General features: G+C 38.9%; 1 protein-coding gene across 5 annotated transcripts in view; it reads left to right on the top strand.

Annotated features, from left to right (window-relative positions):
• The window catches only part of LOC131253015 (probable sulfate transporter 4.2), a 63820-nt gene that overhangs the window by 10729 nt on the left and 25930 nt on the right, over nucleotides 1–27161 (top strand). For 4 of the 5 annotated variants that reach the window (XR_009174789.1, XR_009174790.1, XM_058253835.1 and 1 more), the window contains exons 5-11: nucleotides 2492–2557; nucleotides 2681–2788; nucleotides 10211–10318; nucleotides 10405–10470; nucleotides 11939–11999; nucleotides 12173–12300; nucleotides 14343–14384. Coding sequence is in view for 3 of the 5 variants with exons in the window: in XM_058253835.1 (XP_058109818.1) it covers nucleotides 2492–2557; nucleotides 2681–2788; nucleotides 10211–10318; nucleotides 10405–10470; nucleotides 11939–11999; nucleotides 12173–12300; nucleotides 14343–14384 (579 nt within the window). In the remaining 2 variants the exon portion in view is untranslated. The remainder of the gene's footprint in view (nucleotides 1–2491; nucleotides 2558–2680; nucleotides 2789–10210; nucleotides 10319–10404; nucleotides 10471–11938; nucleotides 12000–12172; nucleotides 12301–14342; nucleotides 14385–27161) is intronic. The other variant, XM_058253838.1, reaches the window with a different exon arrangement.

Genomic DNA, 27161 nt, shown 5'->3' on the forward strand with positions numbered 1-27161 from the left:
AAGATCATGAAGGAGAAGCAAATCCAAGTTAACACTGACACATCATGATCAATGTTTTGAATAGAGCACCTAGCGTAGCTATGACGCTATGTAGCATTAGCAAATAGCATAAATCCCCTGTAGTGTACACTATAGGGGTTGTAGCGTATGTAGCCACGGGTAGCGTGTGTAGCGTTGTAGCATGTATAGCATATATAGTGTGCGCGTAGCATATGTAGTGTATGCTATGCCTTTTTTAAAAATAAATGGTAGTTATATTTTGTATTTTTTTAAAAGGTAATTATATTGTGTATTTTGTACTTAATAATCTCAACTTGTGGGATTTTAATTTCTTTTTATACTTGTGACTAGTGGTTTCAATTAGAGGTTATTAATTATAGTTTGCTTAAAAAGTTGTTGAAGTGATAATAATTTGATTTGGTTTATGTATGTGGTTTCAATTAGACAGTATGTGTTAGACATTAATAATAAATGATGATTAATAACTTGTTTGAACATGTTTATACTTGAAAAAATGAATCATCTTTTAGGCATATATATATATGTATATATAGTTTTTTTCTTACTATTTATCATATTTTTTCTATTTTTAAATTAAAAAATAGAAGTATCGTGTAGCTTACGCTACACGCTACACTACTTGCGCCACACGCTACAGAGGGCTGAACACTACGCGACACGCTACCGCTATTTAAAACACTGATCATGATATTCAGCCTTAGCACTTGAATGAAGAACTATCCAATGTCCTTTGTCTTGCTACCAAGCAGACATTTTAGAACCAAGATAAACACAATACCCCGTAGTGGATTGGTGATCATTGGGAGAACCAGCTCAGTACTGTGTAAGCTAATAAAATTGATGAAGAGAGTTTTCTATATGCAAAATAGAGAAGTCCATGCAAAACAGTTGCTTTCACATAGTGAATGATTTGTTTGACACCGTCTAGATGAACCTGAGAAGGTTGACACAGGAACTGACAAACTTCATTGCCAGAGTAAGCAATATCAGGCTGCATGCAAGCCAATTACTGAAGCTCACCACACATTCACCTATAAAGAATAGTATCAGAAGAAATAGAATCGAAGGGAGCAAGCTTCGCATTACACAAATCTGGAGTAGAAATGGTTTTGCAGTCAAGCATTGGTAGAAGATGAATGTTGGCAAGAATAGATCTATATTGAGTGACAGAAAGCCCCCCAAGACATCTGTGAGAACTCAATACCCTGAGAGAAATAAATATTTCTCGCCTTCCATTTCAAATACTTGCTGAAGGAACATGAAAAATACGAGCTATTTGAGTTTGATCACTCCAAGCACCATATCATCAACATAGAATTATGCAGATTAAATAGATAAATTATAAAAGAAAAAGATGATAGTAAAGTATATATTTATCATATACCATCAAATAGACGGATTGTGCATGTCTCACCCCTCAACCCCCTCAACACATACGCACACACGCATGTAGAGAGAAATTGCGAGTTCTACACAGTAGTGTATGTAATTAGAGTTGTACACGAGTTGAGTTAGCTCGGTCAGCTCGCTTGACTCTACTCGGAAAAGCTCGACTCGCCTCTGCTCGAAATTGGATTCGGACCGAGTCGAGCTGGTTTTTGGAGCTCGAAAAAATTTTGAGCCGAGTTCGAGCTTGCCCGAGCTCAACTCGACCCGAATCGAACCTCAACTCGAATTGACTCTGTTCAAATCAGCTCGGTGACTCAGTTATTTTGATATTGATGCTGCTTGCCGAGTGTTTGATGAAATGACTCAACGAAGTGTTGTTTCGGGTGCGTACATTCTCCGCCGGATCAGCTGGTGGCGAAGAATGAATGGATATGAAACAAATCACTACAAAAACTTTACATTATAAGACTGCCCTCATATCTTGATTTTAATGCTGCTTGCCGAGTGTTTGATGAAATACCTGTAAAGTGTTGTTACTGTTTTGCATTCTGTGAGAAATTGAAGATGCATTCTATGTGTTTGAGAAAATGTCGCATAGGCTTGAACTCGGCTCGAACTGGCCTGAGCTGCTGACCGAGCCGAGCCGAGCTGGCCAGAGAGGCTCGAGGACTGAGCCGAACCGAGCCGAGTTCGAGTTGGGGTTAGCTACTGGCCGAGCCAAGCCGAGATGTGCCAAGCTCGACTCGGTTCGACTCATGTACAGCTCTATATGTAATACGCCATTAAACATATGAATTGTGCATATTCTTCCCACCCCACCCCACCCCACCCCACCCAAGCACTTTCAGATTAAGTTGCAGTAACATGCATGTGATTTACTTTGAAAATTATGTTCTTCATCATATTCCATTCACTATATTTGTGATTATAATCACTGATATTTCAGTTCTCGGTTGTTTGTGGTGATTATGGCAATTCTTTGACGTTCAGTTAAAAGCATGAAACTTTCTTGCTAGAGAAGCTATATTGACCAACACTGCACATATTCCTTTTTTCTTGTCTGATGTCTCTCTTCTTGTAGTTCTCTTGGCCCCCATTTGTAATGGGATCCGTCATGCTTGCAATTCTCCTTGTAATGAAGCACTTGGTAAGAACTTATTGCTGAGTTTTTTTTTTTTTTTTATTAATAATAATAAAGGTTGAATGATCAGTATAAATATCTGCAAAGGATCACTCAGTCTTGACGATATTCATGCTTCAAATATTGTAGGGAAAATCAAAGAAGCATTTGCGGTATCTACGAGCAGCAGGTCCCCTTACAGCTGTCGTATTGGGTACAGCTTTTGTGAAAATATTTCATCCATCTTCAATTACTGTGGTGAGCATTGTCTATATTTGAATTACTAAAATCTTAAACTTTATTTACCAGATTTTCTGATATGGCCATGGCTCACTATATTTTTCCTTATGGAAATATTGTCAGTTCATCTTATGTTTCAAAATCGTTCTAATGGCAACACTTTGATAGGCTTAGCGTAGAACTCATCGTGGAATTCTCATTTTCGTTTTACTTGTATGCTGGGAGGTAGGTTTTCTTAAATAGCTATGGAATAATGAGGTCATTCTGGAATCTTCTTTTACATTTTTACTTGTTTTTTTGCCTATATATATTACCCGTATGAACTCTTAAGCTCTCACCATCAGTAACAAGAATGTCATCAACGTATACTACCAACACTGTCTGACCTAATTCACTTTGCCCTGATTCACTTTGCTGAGTAAAAATTAAGTGATCAACTTAGCTTTGTTGAAGCTCATATGCCATCACTATGCTGAATTTTTCAAACCATATGCAAGGAGAATGGCCATAAATTAACTTCTTTAAATACACACCTTATCAGATGACTCCTCATGAGCAACAAACCTACTTGGTTGCTTCATACACTTCTTTGAGCAGCTCCCCATGCAAAAGCACATTTTTAACATCAGGTTACTAGAGAGGCCATTACTTGTTTTCTGCCACTGAAATAATAACTTGAACAAAATTAAGCTTGCTTAAAGGAAGCAGACAAAAATACAATATTCTTTCATGCAATTGCAAGTCTTTGGGCACGAACTAATAAGATTCAAAGCTTATTGGTGGACGAAAAGAGAACTGAAGCCAAAGTTAAAGTGAGCAACGCCATAGTCAACTTCTACAAGAATCTTCTCTCTAGTGAAGTCTAGAGTCGCAATTTGCATATCGATAAAATTTCTCAACAAGTGGCGGATGGCTTAGAAAGGCCAATATCAGAGGAAGAGCTCAAGTTGGCGTGCAAGGAACTGGGCAGTGACAAAGCCCTCGGCTCAAATGGCTTTCCAATCACGTTGTTTCAAAATTTTTGGGAGCATTCCAAAGAAGGAAGGTGCAGAAGGTCTTAAAAGATTTTAGGCCAACCAGTCTTCTTTGAGGTCCGTAGAAAATGGTCGTGAAAATCTTGGCTTCAAGATTCTAAACAGTATTATCAGAAGTGATATCCAAACCTCAACGGGCTTTCTCGGAAGGTAGACAAATAGTGAACATCGCTCTAGTTGCCCATGAATGTCTAGATGCCCTGCAATTGTCAGTAAGAAAAGAGTTATCTGTAAGCTCGATATAGAAAAAGGCATTCGATCACGTTGATTGGAAATTTTTAGACTATATGTTGGGGCGATTGGGATGCGAGCAAAATGGCGAAACTAGATCTCCACTTGTGTGCGATCGGCTAAAATTTTTGTCTTGGTAAATGGCTTCCCAAAAGGCTACTTTTCGGCATTGAGGGGTTTGAGGCAAGGTGACCGCTCCTCCTACTTATTCATGGTTGTAGTGGAAGCTCTAGGAAAAATGGTAGAAAAAGGTCAGCCGATTTAATTGAAGGTTTCAAGGTAGATAAATTGCAATTCCAAATTTCGCACCTCCAATTTGTGGATGACATGATGCTCTTTTGCAATGCATCTGAAGAAAGGTGGGCAATTTGAGAAAAACAATCATATATTCATATGTTTTGAAGCAATTTTGGGCTCAAAAGGTGAACATAGCTAAAAGTTAGCTTCTCGGGGTCAGTCTTTCAAAAGAGGAGACAACCAAACTCGCTCTAGTATTCGAATGTATGGCGGCATCACTCCTTTATACCTTCACCTCCCCCTTCCCACTATGCATAGGCAAGCCGACGAAGCACTTGCGGGATAAAGTTATCAAAAGAGTAGAAAGGAAGTTCTCAAGTTGGAAAAATAGGCATCTTCCTATGGGTGGAAGATTGATGTTAATCAAGGCAACAATGTCTAACCTCCCGGTCTATTTTATGTTTCTATTCCATTGCTCGAAGTTGGTGTTAAACAAATTGGAAAAAACTTAGAAGGGATTTCTTAAGGCATAGAGTATGTAGGTATTAGACAAATTGGAAAAAAAAAAAAAAAAAAAAAAACTCAGAAGGGATTTCTTATGGCATAGAGTGTCTAATAATAATAAATTTCACTTGATGAGATGGGTCAATGTATTCAAACCTCAAGATGAAGGGGGCGCTAGCCTAACACCCCTGGACTTGACGAAAGAAGCTCTCCTCGATAAATGGCTATGGAGATTTGGATCGGAGGTCTATTCTTTAAGGAAAGAAACTATTGGGAGGAAATATGGACTTTAAGTAGGGGGATGGTGGACCTGGGCTTCATCGCCTTATAGAGCCTCACACTTGTGGAAATCAGTGGCTCGCTAACAAGCAAATTTTTGGCAGGAGTGGCTATCTCATTGGGAGACGGCAAAAGAATTCGTTTTTGGGACGATACCTAGTTGGGTGACAAACTATTCCGGGAAGCTTTTCCACTATTGTTGTGAAGTTCCTCTTCAACAGAGATCATGATTGCACAATGCTTCTTGATAGAATGAGACAATATGGGTATTGCCATGTCGTAGGAGCTTTCGGATGAAGAGGCCGAAGATCTCGCTAACAGTTGATAATCTCCGCTGTGTTCCTGGCTTGTGTGGTCGGGAATAACTAAGTGCCAACAGTTGATAATCTCCACTGCGGGAATTTGCCACTTACAAATGTTTGCATCATGTATGAGAAAGTTGAGAAAATTTTGGACCATGTCTTTCTTCATTGCATTTTTGCAAAGAGTTGTGGGATAGTTTTCTTTCCCTCTTCGGTGTTTTATGGGTGCTTCTTCCTAGCTTGGCATGGAGGAGGAATAGGCAAAAAAGGCAAAGCCATATGGAGATTGGCTCTATTGGCAGGAATTTGGTGACTTTGGGAGGAAAGAAACAAATCGTTGCTTTAGGAATAGGAGTTGTTCGGTCTCAGTTTGTTTCAATAGGGCTAGACACTTTGTCCAATGGTGGGCTATGTTTGTAATTATTTATTTATTTATTTATTATTATTATTATTTAAGGTGACGTTTTATTAAACACAAGAAAGGAAGCCAAAAATAGAGAGCAACAGGAAAGAAAAAAAATAGAAAAAGGAAGAAAAACTAAAAAATAAACTAGAAAAAACCTACATCTAAAATACAACAACTAGTGCCTACGCTCGGAAGACAAAACCACAACAAACTAAGGGGCCCAATCCCTCATAAATTGGTTAACCCTCAGAAAAACCCCCGCTTATGAATTCTCTCTATTACGGAAGCAACGATCATTCCTTTCAGCCCAGATGGACCACAACACCGCTATCAACGCTATACGCCACTTCCTCCTCCCAAGCTTTCCCCCATCCTCACTATGCCAAGCCGGAAGAAGGTCCTCAATTGAACGTGGCATGACCCACACAACGGAAGCAGGAGCCAGGACCTCGTTCCAAATAGCCGATGAGAATACGCACTGTTGAAATAAATGATCCATTGACTCAGCCTGCTTGTAGCACAAAAGGCAGACATTTGGAAGGACCATTCCACGCTTCTGGAGATTATCGATGGTGAGGACTCTTTTCCTCCCTACTAACCACCCAAACGCCGCCTTCTTTGGAGGCGCTCTGTACTTCCATACTTCTGATGTAGGGGCTTTAGAATTAGAAGCTTTAGCCTTTAGAAGATTAGCATAGAGAGATCACACTGAGAAAACTCCAGACGAAACAACCTTCCACAGTATTGAATCTTGAGGGTCTCTAACAATCTTGGTTGCCTGCAATTGAGATAAGAGAGAGGTCAGAGATTCAATCTTTGAGTCCTTCAAATTTCTTCTCAAAGGAGGAGTCCAAATCAACTCTTCCCCATTCCGCACCACACAATCAGCCACCACTATCTCCAAATTAGGAGAAAGAGTAGCATGATTTGGGTAGATTGAGCTCAATGGCTGATCAGAAATCCAAGGGTTGAGCCAAAACCTAATTTTTCCTGTAAATTAGGAAAAAGAGTAGCAAGATTCGGGTAGACTTAGCTCAATGGCTGATCAGAAATCCAAGGGTCTGTAAATAGTGTACATCCTAATTTTTCTTTTCCAGCTTGTTGGTTTGTTTTGTAATTTTTTGTAAATAGTTTCATCAGATAAATACATGATTGCCTTAAAAAAAAAGCTTGGCAATAGGTGAGAAGGTCTCAGAATGATCAATACTAAGTTTGACATACACTTTTGCAACTAAAAGAAAACTTTAAATTTAATTTCATAAATCATGGTACAAGTCTTATATAGACCTTGATACAATCTGCAAGATCTTCTAGAAAGAATACTGAGTTGCTAAATTTAATCTATAGTAGAAGTAAAAAAGCAAAAATAGAAACAAACATTGAAGACCAACGGAAGAGTCTCAACCTCCTAAAATTGTCACTATCCACAACCATGTGGTACAATAACCCAAATGTTGTGATACTGTTTGTGTGAAAGGCCTCAACGTATTGTATGGTTGGACTTTTTGGCCAAAAAATCCAGTCAGTTTTCCATCTTGGGTCATCTGATTAGATCTGTGGGCCCACATTTGAATTGGACCAATGATCTGGCCTAGATCTGCTCTCTATTCAATACTCCAATTTGGACCCATTATTTTCAATTTGGACCCTTGGATGGACCCGATCTTCAATCAAAATAATGCGGGGGCATTTTCACACCGGGCTTGAGTGGGGTTGCTTGTAGGATGCAGGGGCACACTCGGGGTGGGCGGCCTGTGTGAGGTGGGTGGCTCGTGTGAGGTGATACCCATGTGATTTGGGGCCCATGAGGGGGGTTTGGCCGATTTCCTAACCCATGAGATGTGGGGCCTGGGATATGAGATAAAGGGATTGATTCACCATGCTCTAACAATTCGAGCTTTTAGAGCAAGTGGCTAATTGTCTTGCATCAAATTGGTATCAGAGCGGGAGGTCTCGTGTTTGAGACTCCTCACTGGGGATGATTAATGCAGGGACATTTTTACATCGGGCTTGAGTGGGGTTGCTTGTGGGATGCAAGGGCACACTTGGGGTAGGCGGCCCATGTGAGGCGGGTGGCCCGTGTGAGGTGATACCCATGTGATTTGGGGCCCACGAGGGGGTCTGGCTGAGTACCTAACTCATGAGATGTGGGGTTTGGGATATGCGATAAAGGAATTGATTCGCCATGCTCTAACAGTTCGAGCTTTTAGAGCAAGTGGCTAGTTGTCCTGCATCACAAACCATGGTGTGCCGTAAAGGCCGTTACGTAAAGGTAACGGTGGCAACCATTACACGTTACGGGGTCGTAACGGCCGTAACAACCGTTATGGAAAAAAATGACCTGTAATTGCTGTTAATGGTGCGTTATATCTCCTATGAAGGCCATAATAGTCTTGTAATGGTCTATTACGGGACATATATAGGTTTTTCATACTTTTTAATTAACATTACGGGGCAGATACATATTTTTCGGGGGTTTTTTCAATAAAAAAATAAAATAAAAGAGAGACCGTAACGGTCGTTACGGGGCCGTAACAGCCGTTATGCCCCGTATCGTAAAGGTAACGATGGTGGCCGTTACGACCACCGTTACTGTTATGGAACACCCTGTCACAAACAGACATGGATTGCATGAAGAGGGGGTCTTAAGCTAAGTGAAAGGGGGTGCTACCCTTGGGATGTAGTGGATCTGCTGGAAGAGGTGGTTGATGTTTGCTCCTCCAGCCTTGTGTCTATCATAGGATGATGAAAACTACCCTATGATGCAAGATGAGAGATCAATTTACACATTAATTTCAATAATCAACTTGTAAAATCAAACATAACCACATAATATATTCGAAAATTCAGATTTATAACACGAAGGTCCTAGGTTATCACATACGCAGTCACGAAAATATAAAATAATTTAAGAGTGACCCCACTTGGAAGTAGGGACTTCTAATGTAGCGTGTAGTGCAACAACGACGTGGATAGACAAAGATGCAAGCAAAATTTTTGTTTGGAGAAAGTTTCACAAAAAATTCAGATTTTCATTAGGGTTTTTTATTCATGAATGGAGATTGAGGATTGGGCATTTTTAAGGGATTTAAAGGATCTAGGGATTAGGGAGGTTTGGAGGAAAATCAAAGAGGGAAAACCCCAAACGGGGGTCCACATGTGGCTGCTCGTACGGACACACGTGCGTGTGCACATGCGAGTCCACACGTGCCTAGGTAAAGGAGAAGAAAGGGATGGAGGATTGGGTGGGATTTTGATGGGTTTAAAAGGTTGTAAAGGAAGGGGAAAGAGGAAGACAAGAGAAGAAGAAGAATACCTTTTGAAGAAAGAAAGAGGAAGGATGTATCTTGGGAAATCCACCACCAAATAAGCCTCCACCCTTTCACAATACAATTGGAAGAGAAGGTTTCTCACAAACCCTAAAACACGAGGAAAAATCCTTATTACAAGAGAGCTTCTTTCTTTTTTCTTTTTTCTCAATAACTCCACTAGGATTGGACCTCCATGCCCTTGTGTTTTTATAATTAAAAATTTGGAATAATTACAACTATGCCACTCACTTAAGTGAAATGGCCCATCATCCAAAATAAGAAAACTAAGACACTTATTATCAATCTCAACCATTAAATAAATCCTAAAAATAACAAAAAAACATAAAAGAAGCAAGATCAGATCCAAGGGGCCCAGATCTGAAAGATCTGGTGACCCGATGGCTTGATCGACAAGATCCAATGATCGGATCGACACAAAATAAAAAGCTTGTGACTAAAATGGTCTCCTAAGCAGCCCACATGCATCATCCCAAAGTGGGGTCTTCTTGATGCACGTCCAATGCATGTGGGGTCTTCAAAATGGCCCTGCGGGCCCCATTTGTGGGTGGTCGTCTCCATCTCTGGTACACCCGAGTAAGTCCTCTGATGTCCCCATCAGTGTCCCATGTTCAAGTGCATCTTCCACTAACACCACAACCTATGCTCTGGTGAAGGGAGCATTGAAATCTGATTTAAGTGTGGTTGTAAGGGGTGAGCAACTTAGTTGTGGATGCCAGGGGCCTTAATGGTGGAGTTGTTGTTCATCTATTTTGTTCTGTTTTTAAGGCTTTTGGCCAGCTATGTCTTATATTGTTTGTTTTGTTCTGAATAAATGAATCTCATTCATGAAAAAAAAAAAAGAAGAAAGAAAAAAGAGTCCTCTTTGGTCTTTTCTTAATGATCGGACGGCCCGAGGCTTCATAAGGAACAAACTCGTGTTTAATGATTGGATGGCCTGAGGCTTACATAAAGAACTAAGTCATGTCATGGTAATGAGTTGACATCCATTTCAACATTCTTTGTATATGTTTCCATGTGTATGGTTTAGATTTCATCCTGAAGTGCAACAGAATACAAACGATGCAATTCATAATTGTAGAAAGAATAATCCGAATACATAATTTTTTGTTTTGTAGGTAGGTGACATACCCCAAGGCCTTCCAAAGTTTTCCATTCCTAAAGAATTTGGGCACATGAAATCATTGATTCCAACAGCACTTCTCATTACTGGTGTAGCTATATTGGTAAACAAAGGTTTTATTAAGTTAATAATGTTTTCAATTTTTATTTAGGCATCCAATATGTGGCTTAAACATGATCTGAATTGCAGGAATCTGTGGGGATAGCTAAAGCATTGGCAGCAAAGAATGGATATGAGCTGGATTCAAATCAAGAGGTAAGGAGAGGAAGAGTCTCATATTCTGGTTCCACTTGGCTCGGCATCACAATACTCCTAGGTTCAAACTCAGTATTGGGGGATGTATCGGGCAGCTCGAAAACCGATACATGTTGGCTGAGACTTGCGATGTATTGGCTATATGCCTATATCAATGTGAATTTTGACTGACTTAGCCCTGTATCTGTGATACGTATAGTGATGCATCATATTGGTTTCCCCAGCATAACAAGGCTTATATTTTGAACCATGAATATGCCACAAGATTCATGTTATCAAGACCTGTGATTGTCTTTCAAATTCTACTTGAGCCATTTCTAACTTGTTGGATGCTATCTAATTTGGACATGGAGGCTTTTGCTATGTAATTTGTACATGGTGTTTGTCTTCCTCCTCTTTTGTTGTTTGGCTTTTTGGTTTTGCACTGGAAGGCATCTGGGTGTAATGGAGTGACGAGAGGGTCACCCAACCCTGGCTGTCTGCTTTGCTTTGCATTTTTGCTTTTGTTTTAATAAAGTTCAGTTGCTTTTCAAAAAAACAAAAAGGACATGGTTTTGGCACAAAAAGAAAAGCAAAAATAAAAAAGAGTGAAAAAACTTGATAGCAACATTTTGTATAAATACCTATTCTTTACATGAAGATGTAAAATGCATGTAATTTATCCATCTAAGTATGTAGGGGAGGAATTAAATATTCACCTTGATGGACAGTAAATTATCATCTTTCGTTGAACCCATGCTGCCCTGTCAATTTCATATGACATCCGTTTGTACAAAAGGTGGACCCCACTGGGAAGAACAATGGGTGCATAGATAGGCTGGTCTAATCATCAGGTTAGCCACTCCATTCAGAAACAATGGACAGTTTAGATAAGAGCAGCTGACAGTCTAATTCCAATTACATGTGTGGTTCACACTTGCACAGACCTTCTAATGGTGCTGCTCCCACTTTGGATCGCACTTCAAGACTTATGCTCCCATCCCTCCTTTTGCATGGCTCTGATGTTGTACACATGTGACAATTTGGCTTTTGTGCTGGAATGAACAGTGATTGATTATCCATTGAGGTGTAAGTGATCATTCCTCGTGTTATATAGAATGTGCAACTGCACCAAAGTACAAGAAAAAAATGGCTGTTTAAGTTTTCTCTCCAGACGTGGGTTTCTAAATGGCATCCATAACCTTGATTTGTCATGACAATTTTGTAAGAAAGAAAAAAAGAAAAGAAAAGAACTATCTGTTCTATATGGCTGCAAAAATAATATTGCGTGGACACGCACATGTGTGGCCTACCTACAAGAACTCAGTATTCCAAAGCATAAATCCATATTGTCATGTTTAGATGTGGCATATTACATGAAACAGACATCCCATTTGAAGTCAACTAGATATAATGCTGAATGCGATTATGTACTTCAATTGTACACGGATGAAAGGCTAATGGTAATCTTGTAGATCTCTTCTTGCAGTTATTTGGTCTAGGCGTGGCAAATATTTGTGGTTCTTTCTTCTCTGCATACCCTACAACAGGTAAATATGTTGAGGTGCTCTTCATGTTAGAAGCATAGGTTATTATTAACTGCACTCAACAGTAAAAAATCTACAATGGGAATTCATTATTTCTCTTTAACTTAGCCGATCTTGAATCTTGTTACAACAAACAAGTACTGTAAACATAATATTTCAAATTCATTACTGCTCAGGTTCCTTTTCAAGATCAGCTGTTAATCATGAAAGTGGAGCAAAAACTGGCTTATCTGGAATTACAATGGGAGTCATAATGGGATGTGCTCTTTTGTTCATGACACCATTATTTAAAGAAATACCTCAGGTATAAATTTCTACGATATTCATCTCTTTTCCCTCAGTTAAAAGCCGGCCCCAGTGCTGGAAGAAGGCTAAGATTATGATGATGTTGTTATTCTTTTGCTTACTATCTTCCTAGTATTATAAGCTTCTCATCTTCTGGATGTTGAGAATCTGCATTGGGTTCATGTGGAACTTGAGGTTGGATAATGAAAAGCTGATCAATCCGAGCTTACTTCTTGTGAAACCATTGATCTAATCTAGCTATGATTTCTTTTTTCTTACTCTCACCTGTTTAAAGTAGGCTGAATTACTACAGGTTGATACAGCAGCCTGTGGCTGATAAAAAAATCACTTTAGTCAAAACAATGTGCCGATAATCTCTTGGCTAGGTGATGGTATATTGGTATTTATCTGGATATAGTTGTCTTTAGATGCAGAGTTTCATTGGTGTCTGTAGAAATGTCATTTTACTTGCATTGAAGCAAAGGTTGAAAGTATCATTCGGAACTGGTACGTATCACATGATACGTACCGGTATCACCCATGAATGATACTGCTGAATCGGCCTGAAACAGCTGGATACAAGGGGCGATACTGGGTTGTATTGGTGATGAATGATACGATACCCAAAAAACTGATTTAAAACCTTGGGTTGAAAAGCGCATAGATCCACAACAAGGTCTATTTATCAATTTTTTTCCTTGGATTCAAAGTCAAAAGAAATGTTTAAGCTGTATGATGCAGATAGAAAGGTTACTGATGGCTGGATCTATTTGAAAAGAGAACTAAATAGAAACAATAAACTAGAGCTGGAAATAACACCAAAGATGCCGATATATTTTGCTATTGGCAAGATCATGAACAGAAGTCACATAAGGCAAACAAGCTTAACATAATTTTTAGCTTTTCCTTTGCTAGGCTCAAGAGACTGGGACAAGAGGCAAGTTTGATGTCTGGTGTGGCAGCTAGTCATAAAACTTTTGCCAATCTAGTATTGAAAACCCAGCATCAAATTGCAGGGAGAGAATTAAGAGGATGATGAACCTTAACATATGATGGTATATACAGGCCATTTTTGTCACGAAATGGAAAGATGAGACCTGCATTGCGCATTGAGGAATCAAGAAAAGAAAAATGGGCAGAATTTTGGGCTCATGGGGAAAGAATACCTAACTAGAGAATGCACCTATTTGAATCTCACCTTTTTGTGTTGGCAGATGATGCAGGAGAGAATTCTTAAGTGGAAGTGGCGCCCTGGGTGGAGTTAGAAACTGACACCTTTGAGATAATCTACTAGAAAATGAGTATAAGTTCTATAGATCCACTAAAACTTGGGTAGAAAATGTTTGGATTACTAAAACTACTACACCTAAATAAACCTACTATACTAAATAAAGAAGCATGACCAAAATTACTAAACCCGAACTGAAAGTCTAAAACTACTAAAGCTGACCCAATAAAACTTCCAGATCTAAACTGAAAATTAACTTGACTATTAAAACTACTAAACCTGAAGTAGCCAAGTCAGTTTCTAAACTGATTGAAACTGACCCAAATAAATCATTAAGATAACAGAAGCTTTCTGAGAAGATTGAACTCATGTCCTAAAGATACCAAAACTATAAAATAACAAATTAAGTCCTATGAATCTATGACATAATCCCCTTGCTGGAAGTGTAACCTAATGAATCACTCCAAAACAATCAAGCTTTGTCAAAACAACTTAACCAAATTGGATCTACCTATCAAAAAAGAAAAAAGAAATGAAAAATAAAATGACTTCTAGCTTTCCTTGATTACATGCATGAAATATAGCAAATAGATTGTCCTTCAAATAAAAAAAAATTATCGCAAATAGATAACAGATTTATATTATCAGTTTCGATCACTCTATTATCTCTCTCCAGATTTTGATTTCTTCTTCTTCTTTTTATTTATTTATCCGCATTCCTGGCTGTCTATATGGTGCTTTCTTTCATTTTATTCAACTTTTTACCCTCACTTTATCATATCGAATCATTCATTATACCACTGATTCCTTTGCTTACTCTTTATCCATTACAGTGTGCTCTGGCCGCCATTGTGATCTCTGCTGTAATGGGTCTGGTGAGTATACCTGAATGCTTGAGATAAGTGTTCATAATGGCTAAGTTTATTTGTTTAGCTTTAAGAAATTGAATCCCAAATACTGTTATATCTTTTGCAGTGGCGGCAAGATTATGACATGTGTGTGCACCATTTGCAATTTATTCATTTTATCAGTTCGGCTGTCGCAGGACAAAAAGTTTGACCTGAGCTATAGCATATCCACAATCAACCAGTGCTATTATACTACATTAGGAAGGCTGATTTGGAATATGGGATCTAAATCGATAAGACCACTTGGTTACTATGAGTGCAAATGAGTGGGTTGACCCATCATTGGACCCGACCGGAGATTAAGTGGGTTTGGGTCCACATTTGGACCCATGAAGCAGTCTAGGTCTAAAAGTTCGAACCAAATTGCTCATTGGTTGGGTCTGGGACCTTCAGAATTAACCCAACCCAACCTGACCCAGATCCGATCAGTGCGTTAAATAGAGTGTAGCATATAGCATTGTGTTCACCCCTCTATAGCATGTGTTATAAACTATGTTGTGTTTAGTGTAAGCTACACACTTCTAATGATAATATTAAAAATAAATATAAAAAATAGCAAAAAAATAAAATAATAATACTTAGGAAAAAATATGCTTCATTTTTCAACTAAAATCATGTTCAAAACAACACTTAAATGTTATGCGATTAATTGTGGGGCCCACTGTAATACGTACACCATTGCCATGATGCCGTCCAACCCTCACGTCAAATGAGCCCAATTGTAATGATGGGATGCTGCAAAAATTAGGTCCATCCAATCATCAGGTGGGTGACATGGTAGAAAACAATGGACAGTCATCCTCTATTGCAGCATGGTGGCCCACATAATGTTAGATCCACCCTTTTGGACTGTATGTGTTGGATACCAAGTCACAAAATAGAAAACAATGGAAACCTCCATTGAGAAGAAGAAACATCACGTGGGCCATGCCATAGAAAACAATGCATAGCCACTCAAAAACCACCATTCTAATTTGGTGCCACATGTTGGACCAGAAGGGTTGGATGCCATGCCATTCACACACCATAGTAGGCCCCACACAACGAGTTGTAGAACAAGCGCACTCTACAATGTTGCATAGAATCAGCCTCCTAAAAAGGGTAAACAATTCAAAAAATGTTAAAAATAAATCCTAAATCAATCAAAATAAAATAAAACTAACTGAAATTAGAAGTTAGAAACATTCATCTATTTAGCTTTAAATCAACCAAAAAATCCAAATCTTGAGCTTCATAGCCGTGTGGACGTGAAATGGGGGAAATCTAGAACTTATCCTTTGCTTGGCTACATTGCCCGTGAAAATTTAGCCAGAGGATCATCTCAGAAGGCTAATCAATCCCCTGGATTTTTGTCTCAAACAGTTCTTTGGATTGAGAGAATCAAATTGGCAGGTTTTCTCTAGGTCAGAGGTGTATTTCAGTTGGAAGTTTAGGGCTTTTGGAAGCCCTCTTTTGAAGCCTTCTGTTTTATAAGGGCTAGGCTTTGTTGTTAGTGGATATGGGTTAACCAGATGCGACCTAGGTGTAGGAAAAAAGAAAATAAGAAGGTCTACATCCTCCTACACACAAACCTGACCCATTAATTAAGTGGGTCGGATTGTTTTTCCTTACTTGAACCGACTAGAGTGGATCCATATTTTAACGAGTTGGGTCTAGGGCTAAAATTTCGACCCGATTATTGTATGGGTTGGGTCATGGACCCCCCTCGACCCGAACTGATATGGCCCATTTTCTATCAGTGACTATTTATTCTAGTAATTTAGTCCTAAACTCTAGAATCTTGTGTCTCGAATTTTACATGTACAACTTCAAGTTTTATTCATCAAGAGGGCATAAACAAACCTAAATTAAACTCTAGAATCTTGTGTCTCGAATTTTACATGTACAACTTCAAGTTTTATTCATCAAGAGGGCATAAACAAAACAAATTTAGGTATCTTTTTCTGTAAATTCTTACCTTTTGCATTAGGACTAAATGTCTGTTATATGTTTTTACTTTCCCATGAATCACTATGTATGAATTGCCAAAATTCATCTCCATATAGCTATAATAATTTGACAAAGACAAAGTGACACAGTAAGAAAAGATTCAGCCCAAATTGAAAATGTATGAAGGTAGATTGCAACTACTAGATTATAGGATCAGAAACACACTTCGATCATGCAACACAATATTTAGAAATTCTCCAAATCTATGAGTGGGAACTGTTAAAAAGCCTTTAATATCTCCTAGTACAATAGACTACTAAAAAATTAAATAAGAGTAATCACTCTTCTCACAGCTAGAAATAAATGAAAACATAAAAAGCTTTTTTTAATCAATAAATTCAGCAATAGTTGTAACTCTAATCAGGGCCATATTTTTAACCACATAAATAACTGTAAAACCTGCCTTTGGAAGTCTAAAAACTTTCATCTTGACTTACTATCACATGAGGACTTTCTAATTCATGTTGTACCGAAAACTGAGTTAAATTCTTGTATACAACTAAAACTTATTTAAAACCAACTGAATCCAAATTGAGAATAAATTAAACTATCCTTGACCAATAGAGGTACCTGATCTGTGATGCTTAACTATACTTGTTGATAAAGCAAACTTCGAAACTAATGAAGTTAGTTTCTCTTGCTTGAGGCTTATTTCCTCTCCCTCTTCAGGATTTTGACAATGGTTGCATTGGAAATTGAGCTCCTTTGGAGGAAATATCCCGTGGATTGAACAAAATTGGGCATAAGTTCCGTCTTATCAATTGGAAGAGGGTTAAAAAACCACTTAGAGAAGGTGGCCTTGGGGCTGGTAAGAGCAGCGAGAGAAATTAGTTACTCTTGAGTAAACAGTGTAGGTTCAGAGTGGAGCCTTGTTCGCTTTGGAGGAATGTGATAGTTAGGAATATGGTGAATATGATGGAATATGGTCTGCGATTGCTTGCTCAAGGTCTAGAGTGTTGGAGGTGTAGAAAGCAATTAGCAAGTGGTGGAAGGCGTTAGTGAGGTCTATTAGGGATATTTCGTTTAGAGTCAGATTGGAATTTGGTAAGGGCATTTGTTTCCTGGTGGGTTAAGGGTGACAAAGTTCGTTTTTGGATCGATGAGGTCCTGCTTGCAGTTTTCTGTCAGGCTTGGTTCTCACTCATGGTCGTGAAGGAAGAAAATATGCAGGATTGTTACAAAATGGTGGGGTGTGGTTTTTCAAAGCATTAGGTTGCATAAGGAATCTGTTTGTTAAGGTATTGACTCTCTTTGGGAATCTTTTAGAAGGCCAAAAGGAATCTTTGCAAATCTTTTAGAAGACTGCATGAAGTCCATATTGATAGCTTTGCCACTGATAGGAATGTTTGGAAATGATTTCCAAATGACAGTTTTTCTTCCAAGCCCTCGTTGATGTCGTGATATGGTAATTCCCCTCCTTGTTATAGACTTTTGAATAGCCTGGTGCCTCGTTGGATGATTTAAACAATCAGAACATGGCTTTCCCCAGTATGTGTATCATGTGTAGAAATGAGGAGTAAGTCGATCATCTCTTCATTAATTTCAGTATGATGAGTGTGGTTTGGTATTTCTTTGTCGATTCGCTGGGGTCTCTTGGACTCTCAATTGCTCCCTTGGTTTGGTGTTAGAGTGATTTCCTCGGCCTTGTGGAGGTTGAAAGGAGATTCTTTTGAAGATTTTTTTTAGAACCTAAGGGGTTTGTGTAAGGAGAGAAATAGAAGAGTTTTTAAGGGAAATTTTTCTTTGGAAGAAAAAATTGAAAAGAATATTGTTGTTGGGCTTTTTTCAGGAATTCTGTGAAATGATTAAGGGCGATTTGATTCCCTTTATAGATGAATGTCATAACAAAGAAAAAATAGTGGCTGAATTGGGTGCTATGTTCATTGTGTTGATTCCAAAAAAAGGTGTGAAGAGTTTGTGGGATTTCCATCCGATAAACTTGTTGGGCAGTCCATATAAAATATTAGCAATGATAGTGGCTTCAAGTTTTTGGCTAGTGCTAGGTAGGGTGATATCTTCATCATAAGGTGCTTATGTAGTAGATAGGCAGATTGTGGATGGTGCTTTGATTGTGCGTGAAGTGATCAATTATTGGCATAAAGAAAAGAAAAATGGGGTGGTTTATAAATTGGACATAGAAAAGGCGCATGACTATGTGGATTGAGGATTTCTAGATTATGTGTTACTTCGTTTGGGTTGTGGACAGAAATGGAGATGGTGGATACAGATTTGTGTCAAGTCAGCAAAGTTTTCAGTTTTGGTGAACAGATCTCCGAAGGGTTATTTTTCGGCTTCAAGGGGCTTGAGACAAGGGGACCCGTTATCTCCATACTTTCGTAGTGATGGAGGCTTTTAGTCGAATGCTACAACTAGGTGTGGAGACAAATCTAATAGAAGGATTTAAGGTGGATGGATCGGATTTTCAGGTGTCTCATTTATAGTATGAAGATGATACGATCTTATTTTGTGATGCGGAGAGGCGCAAGGTGGATAACTTAAGGAAGATCATTACTTGTTTTGAGGCAATATTTGGATTGAGATTGAACACTAGTAAAAGTGAAATTTTGGGGGTATAGCTAGACAAAAAAGAGGTGGATGAGTATGCTCAAATTTTTGGATGTAGGTTAGGCTTAGGTCTACTGCCATGCACAAGAAAGCCGTTTAAACATCTGTGGGATAAGGTAGTGGGGAGATTGAAGGCAGCTCTTTAGTTGGAAAAGAAGGCACACATCTTTAGGTGGAAGATTAACCTTGATAAAGGCGACTATGTCTAATCTTCTGGTCTACTTTATGTTGTTGTTTCAATGTCCAAAGTCAGTGCTACATTGTTTGGATAAATGTAGAAGAGATTTCTTGTTTCATCTAATGAATCGGGAGGATGCGCGCAAACCCTTATTTATTTATTTATTTATTATTATTATTTTTATTTTTTCGGGGGGGTTGATGCAGGGACGTGATGACCTAATCTTAGATGCATGTATAATCAGGTTAAAGAACTAACCATTACTAATCAAAGGGATTAGGTAAATTTCAACACAAAGATGAGGTAATTCCGTCAGGATCATGCCTCTTAGCATAAAAACGCGTAAACAGTAAAAAAGAAGGATCTAGGGATATGAGGATATCCCAGATCTAGCTAAGTCAGTCCACAGTCAAGTTTTGATCAGATTCCACTTACTAACCATTCATTTTTTTCGTTCAAACTAGAAAGGGGATATCCAGAGAGGAACGAAATGAGTGAAGAATGAAGGGTTCGAGATGAAGAAAATACAGGTCCTTTTGTCGTCAAAAGAAAAGGAGGATGATTCTTATCTTTTCCTACACCTCGAAGATCTAGAAAGAAGGAAACCTGAAATCGTGGTAGAATCCTCAACACTAAATGGTCAATCCTGAAACCCTAATCTCTTGAATAAAGAGGAAGAAAATATACGAATTTCTATTCATTCGATAATAATGAAAATAGGGTTTCTTACAAAGTATATATAAGCTATAGAAAAAGTAAAAGTGCACTAAAGCCCCTAAAAACAAGAAAAATACAAAAAGATGAAAAAAATAAAGAAAGTACAATAAAGCCCCTGAAACAAGAAAAAAAACAAAAATGTGTAAAACTAAAACACCCGTGTGGTAGGGTGTGAAATCCGACCTATGGATCTATAGTTAGGGTGCGGTCATGCTGCTCCTGCACTCGTAGCGCGTTAGAAAATGGGTCTGATGGACTCAGTGTCCATCCGCATCAACTCCTCCGCTCCGGTACTCTATTGGCGACGCCTCCTCCTTTGGTACACTCTAAAGGGTGCACCACTGATGTCTGCATTAGGGTTGGTCTCGTTAGGAGATGGGAGTGGTATTCAGTTTTAGGAAGATGTTTGGCGGGAAGCGCAACTCGATGGTGTGGATAAAAGAAAATTCTAGGAAATTTTCAGTCAAACTATTTTGTAGGTGCATCTCGAGATCCTCTTCGGATAGGCAAATCAGCCATAAATTGTTTGTGTGGCATTACAAAGCTCTTCTAAAGGCAGTTGCCTTGACTTGATTGGTTAGAAGAAATAAGGTGCTAACAGTAGACAATCTTCAAAAGAGACGGATGATTTTTTTGAATGTATGCTTGAGGAAGAGTTGGTTGATCATCTTTTTCTTCATTGTCCTTTTGTAAGACAAATATGGGAAAACTTTTTCAAAGAAATCGGTATTGCTTGGGTAATGTCAGGATTGATTGAAAGTTTCTTTTGGCCATGGCAAGGAGGTGACATTGGGAAGAAAGGGAAGGAAGTATGAAAGATATCCTTATTGGCATGAATCTGGATGGTATGGGAGGAGAGAAACTATAGGTGCTTTTGGAATAGGAGTAGGGGGCATCTGATGTATTCAAAAGGACTAAGGCTTTTGTATTGGAATGGGCGATAGCTTTTAAAGCAACAGGATAGCTTTTTTTTCTTTCTTTCTTTCTCTTTCTTTCTTTCTTTCTTTTCTTTTATGTAAATCGTATTCTTTTGGCCTCAACCTAATAATAATAATAATCATCGCCTTTCAAAAAAAATATTATCGTTGGGCTTTCCCAGGGCAGATTTCTGAGGGTGTGCAATGGCGGATCCTATATGGGACTGGGATGGGGACCTGGATGGTTGAAGCTAGTAAGGTACTTGTGTAGGGTGTTTGAGGTCTGCTATGTATTTGCTTACTGTGTTTTATGTTTGCATTTGTGGAGGACGATCGCTTGTGCAATGACGAGAGGATTACTTGATTTGTCGGATTTCATGATCCTCGTATGTTGATATCTTTCTTTAACAAATTTTGTCATGTCTTAGAAGAGAAATACACTTATCTGACCATGGTTAGTTTCCAACTCTAGGATGATATCACACAATGTGGAAACCTTTTAAAATCGTTGACTCATCAATTTTACTCAGATGGACCCCACATGATGACATTATTAACCAAACCCTAATTTTTCATAATCTTATGTCCTATTGGTAATTTAGTCATAACTTCGTCCATACATGTCCAAATCGTTCATGTAGTTATGGACCCATTTGAACGATAACTTGATAGGCTATCTAAGGGTATCAATTGTATGCCTTTCAAATGTCCTTTGATTCCATAAAATTGGTCCACAAAATAAGTGATGAATATGCTCTTGCATTGCAAAGTTGCGCCTAGAAGAAGGTTTGATGCAAGAAGGCCACACGAGCTGGTTAATCAAAAAGATTTGATTAATCCAATTATTTAAATTGCCTTGATTGCCGATCTGGACTAGATCCATGGTTTGATGATAAATTTGACGACATAAACGTCCAACTTACATTGTGAGCCTATGGAATCTATCAAATTGCCATTAAATTTCTAGGATTTACTTGTTATAAATTTTTTAGGGTTAGATTGAGTGTTTAATAAGTCTCCCTTTTATATTTTCAGCACTATTTATGGTGGGCCACTTGTTGGGCATCAAAAGATGTTAGAATGACATGAAATTGGTCTTGTTTGATACCTCATTGAGGTAGTTCTCAAACAAGCCAAAGATCATGCAGTTTCAATGCCATTTGAGAAGTTATTGCTAATTAAATAAGGCCCATCGGCTGGTGATGGGATTCAAGGGTGTTTTGGTCATTTACTATTATAATATTAGGGTTTTCTTTAGTTGTCAAAGTCTATACAAAAATCAACCTCACTTGTAAAAGTTGACTATGATATTATGCCATTAAAAAAAACAGACAATTTCTTTGGGTTTCATTCAGGAAAAGAGAGGGGGTTATGATCTCCAGCTCTTGGCTAATGCATTGTTGAGTTCTCCCCAACAATCTCTCTCTCTCTCTCTCTCTCTCTCTCTCTCTCTCTCTATTTTACTTTATTTTAATTTGGTCCTTTGATCCATTTGAATTCTGTGATATTATAATCAGCTATTACAAGGATGTCTTTTATATATACTTCGACGACCCAAGAAAATCCTAATATAATAGGAAATGACCAAAACACCCTTGAATCCCATGACTAGCATATGAGCCTTATGTCCAGTGGGACCAATTTTGTCTCATTTTGACGTCTTTTGATGCCCAAAAATCGGCCACCAAAAAAATGAAGAAAATGCAAAAGGGAATTTATTAAATACTCAATCTAACCCAAAATAGCCATGCCAAAAAGTCTGGTAGGAAAGTAGTGAGGCTAAAGGTAAGGCTTATTATGACGTAACAATAGATTGGGGACAAGAGAGGGTAAGAAAGTTGTCTTCAAACTTGCAAAGGGATCTAGATCATGTTAAATGCATTAAGTGCGATAACCAGAGGGTACCAATAAAAGACTAGATCAATGAAAGGTGGAGAAGCTATTTTCAAAACTTGTTAAATGACAATCACTTTGAGAGCATAGTGATAGAAATAACATAACTCAAATGACGTCAGATACAATAGATACTTTTGTAGGATTAGGATATCTGAAGTGAAAGAATCCTTCAGAAAGATGAAAATAGGAAAGGCCCTTAGACCAGATGGTATACCAAAATATTTAGAAGTATATGATATATGATAGATACTTGGTTATTTAGGTTGATAAAGTTGTTCAACAAGATTGTAAGATCAAAGAAAATGCCAGACGAATGGAGATAAAGTACCATAATATCTATTTATAGAACTAAAGGGCACATATAGAGATGCACAAATTATCGTGAGATTAAAATAATGAGCCACACTATGAAACTATGGGAGAAACCGATTGGTCAAAGACTAAGGCATGATGTATGTGTTATATCCACATGGTCCATCCAATTAGCGAGATCATTTTAGGTATTTTCTCCTTAGACAATTGATGAAGAAATGCATGGAGAGGAGGAAGGATCTCCACTGTGTATTTTCATTATGTTCCTTTTTGGGTTTGTGCATGTGTATTGGTCTATGTGCTCCTGTGGAGTATGTAAGTGTATCTCTAGCAATATAATAAAAAGGATATGTTAGGTTTCTAACTCTAACACACAACAACAAGCTTTCCTCTTCTCTCACACTGTTCTTCTTTTTTCCCTTTTCCTCTTTTCTCCTCCCATTCTCCACCTAAATCTATCAAAACCCACTTGGCTGATGTTCTTACCGTGTCTCTTACTCGGGATGCTCTTCTTCGTATCTCTGGCAAGTTGGGCATGATCGATATGTATGCTCCAACTTGAGGTGGAGTATAAAGCATGGAGAATGCAAGTTGTGTATCTATAATGTGTATTTTCATTATGTTCCTTTTTTGGGTGTGTGTATGTGTATATGTCTGTGTGCTCCTTTGGAGTATGTAAGTATATTTCTAGTAATATAATAAAAATGATGTGTTAGGGTTTCTAACTCTAACACACAACAAGAAGCTTTCCTCTTCTCTCTCACTTTTCTTCCTTTTCCCTTTTTCCTTTTCCTCTTTTCTCTCATTCTCTCCCTAAATCCATCCAAACCAACTCTCCATATGGTCTTCATGACTTAAGAGTAAGTAGACGATGGGGTTTCTAGAGAGAGCTAATCTGGTGAGTTTTGGTAAAGAAAGGAGTCTAAAGAGTATATATTGACATTGTTAAGGATATGTATGAAGGAGTAGTAACAAATGTGAGGACTACAAGTGGAGAGATAAGTGAGTTCCCAATTACTGTAGGCTTACACTGGAGTTGGCATTGAGCTTGTACCTTTTCGCATTGGCTATGGGTGAGGTAATGTGGCATTTTTAGGAAGAGATCCCATGGTGTATATTGTTTGCGGCATTTAAAATTAGTTAAACTAACATTAACGAGGCATTATTGATGCGGACACAAGTGCATTCAAGGTGTACCAACGAAGAAAGCGCCAACCACAAGTGCCGTCCTTGTGGATAGGCGAATATTGAGGAGTTGAAGACCTTTCACATGTGATTGGACATATAGAAGACCCCACTTAGGGAAGACACATGTGAAGGAAGATTGGAGAAAGAGGACCGAACGCCCAAACTTTCCCATACTTATGTTATTTGCACGTTTTTGACTTAGTTAGCGGTCTTTTAGTAATCTTATATCTTTATTTGCTTATCCTAGGGGTATTTTAGTAATTTTATGTCTTTATGTGCTTATTTAAGTGGGGTAAAGCCCATAAACACGAATTTCAACTATTGATGAATGAAAAGCAAACCCTTTGGTTGCCTCCTTCCTCTCTTCTCTCTAATGGTGCTTCTTCTCTCCCTTGATCTTCTTCTTCTAATTTCTTCTTGTGCCTCTCCAACTTCCTCAAGGTAATAACTTTCTTTCTTCTATTTTTTTGTTTTGGCTAATTCCTCTTCGATCAAAATCTTGAGAACCAATCTAAACCCTAAATCCCCAAATTCTCAAATCCCTAATCCAGAAACTTCTTGGTTCTTCGGACTAGTGATCTTCATTGATCGATTGGGTGTGACCATGCAAGATCGGGAGGTCTCATCCTCGCCGGATCCAACCTAAGTAGTAATTGAATTCCATACTCCATGGTTGTAGTGATGGCCCGCTCCATTGCATGTTTCCTTTATGATTTTCTCGTTATGATGATTATTGTTAGAATTTTAGATCATTTATTCCTTTTATTTCCACTGTTTAATTATCTCCATGAGCATGCATCATAATTAGGGCTGTTCTGCGTCAAATTTGGTATCAAAGCCTAGGCTTGCATGGTTTTTGTCTAGATCGAGTTATCAAATTAGGGTTTTGATTTTTAGGTTTAACTTGGGAAAGTTTCAAGTTTAGAAAGTTTTCAATTTTCGAAACTTTCCAATTTTAGAAAGTTTCTAATCTGGAAAATTTGCAGATTTGAGTTGTTTACTGTTTCAACTTAATTGTGTCAGTTCATAGTAGTTTTGCATTCATCGCATTCATCTTGAAAGTCATAACACCTAGTAGTCTAGTTAGGTAGAGTTTGGTTCAAGTCTTCATTGTATGCCCACGAGAAGAGGTAGAGGTTTCGGACTTCAACCTACCATGAATAACGAGCAATTATCTGAGCAACTTGCTCAATTGATACAAAAGATAACCGCCCTAGAAGCGAGTCAAAGGCGTGAGTTTGCCGCCTTGAGAACCAAATTACCACCACCATGACTAAGGTGGAGCAACTAGAGGTGTTCCAAAAGGAAAACCCCGCTGTAGGGGAAGATGCGCACTCCCAAGTGGAAGGAATCATTGAAGAACGTGCTGCCACACGTGGTGGTAGTGAGGATAGAGATCGTGGTAACGGTCGTGGTGTGGTGCGAGAGGCACGAACCACATGTGGTCATCAAGACCGTTATGATCCAGATGAGCGTGCGATGAAGAGTGTGAGAGTTGAGGCCCCGAGTTTTGATGGACGCTTGGATCCCAAGGCATTCCTTGACTGGGTTGCTGACATGGACCACTACTTTGAGTGGTATGGCATGTCAGAAAACCGTCAAATGCGGTTTGCTAAGATGAAGCTTGTGGGTCAAGCCAAGCTCTTCTGGACCAACACCGAGCGTAGGGTAGAGAGAGTTGGTAGAGCCCCTATCACACATTGGTATGAGATGAAAGAGAAGTTGAAGGAGAAGTACCTTCCTCTCTCATACCGTCAAAGCTCCTTGACCAATGGCAATCCTTACGCCAAGGGTCAATGTCTGACTACATCGCTAAATTTGAAGAGTATGTGATGCGATGTGATATCCGAGAAGACCCTCTAGTAACGCTCTCGCGTTTTAAGACGGGCCTTTGTGCGGATCTTCAGCGCGAGCTTATCACTCGGCCCTTAACGGACTTAGATGAAGCATATCAAGTCGTGCAGGAGTTAGAGCAGTATCTGAAGGCTCCTGTCGTTCGTCGTTTTGAGTCCCGAGACTCCAATACTAGATCTAGTTCCCAAGGAACTAGACCTAATATTGGTAATCAACCTAGGGCACAAGCGACCATTCCGCCTAGGCCTAGGGAGGACAAGGGCAAAGGGGTTCTTGGTGCCGGTCCTAGTAACATGAGCCAAGTGAGGTGCTATGAGTGTGGCAACCTTGGCCACATGTTTAATCAGTGTCCTACGAAGAGCCGTGGGAGAGCCTTAGTTATAGGCGAATCCCACGAGGGTGGAGATGACCAGGGTGATTATGAAGTTGAAGAGTATCACCCTGAAGGAGGACTTACTGATGAAGAAGTAATGAGGGTGAGGAAGCATCTTCACGGCCCCCTCTCCATCATCAAGTCGTAGTGCACTATCTTCTACACTATTGCCAAGTGTGGTGAAAAGAATTGTAAGGTGATAGTGGACAGTGGAAGTTGTCAGAATGTGATTTCCACTAGCACCTTAGATCGCTTAAAACTGAAATCCACACCTCATCCAGACCCGTATAAAGTTTCTTGGGTTGACAAGACATCCCTACCTGTCACCCAGCAATGTCTAGTCCCCATCGAGTTTGGGTCATACAAAGAGTCCCTGTGGTGTGATGTTTTACCTATGGATGTGGGGCATGTTATCCTAGGTAGACCGTGGCTATTCGATAATGATGTCACGATCTTTGGCCGTTCGAATGCGTGTACTTTTATGTATAATGGTAAAAAGATCAAACTTAATCCCATGCCACCTGAGAATACACTAGGAAAGAAGAAGGATGAGAAGGCAAGTGAGCCTAGAGAAATGGGGAAATCCAAACCTAAGTCTTTACATATAATCAGCACAAGAGAGTTTGAAAAAGAGGCTAAGGAGGATTCTATGGTGTATACCCTTGTGGCTAGAGAAATTACACCTGAGGTTCCAGAGTTGCCCTGTGAGGTGATCTCGATCCTGAAGGAATACAGTGATGTATTTCCTGAAGACT

Source organism: Magnolia sinica, chromosome 8 (genome assembly GCF_029962835.1).
Source record: "Magnolia sinica isolate HGM2019 chromosome 8, MsV1, whole genome shotgun sequence".
NCBI classification, from domain to species: Eukaryota; Viridiplantae; Streptophyta; class Magnoliopsida; order Magnoliales; family Magnoliaceae; genus Magnolia; species Magnolia sinica.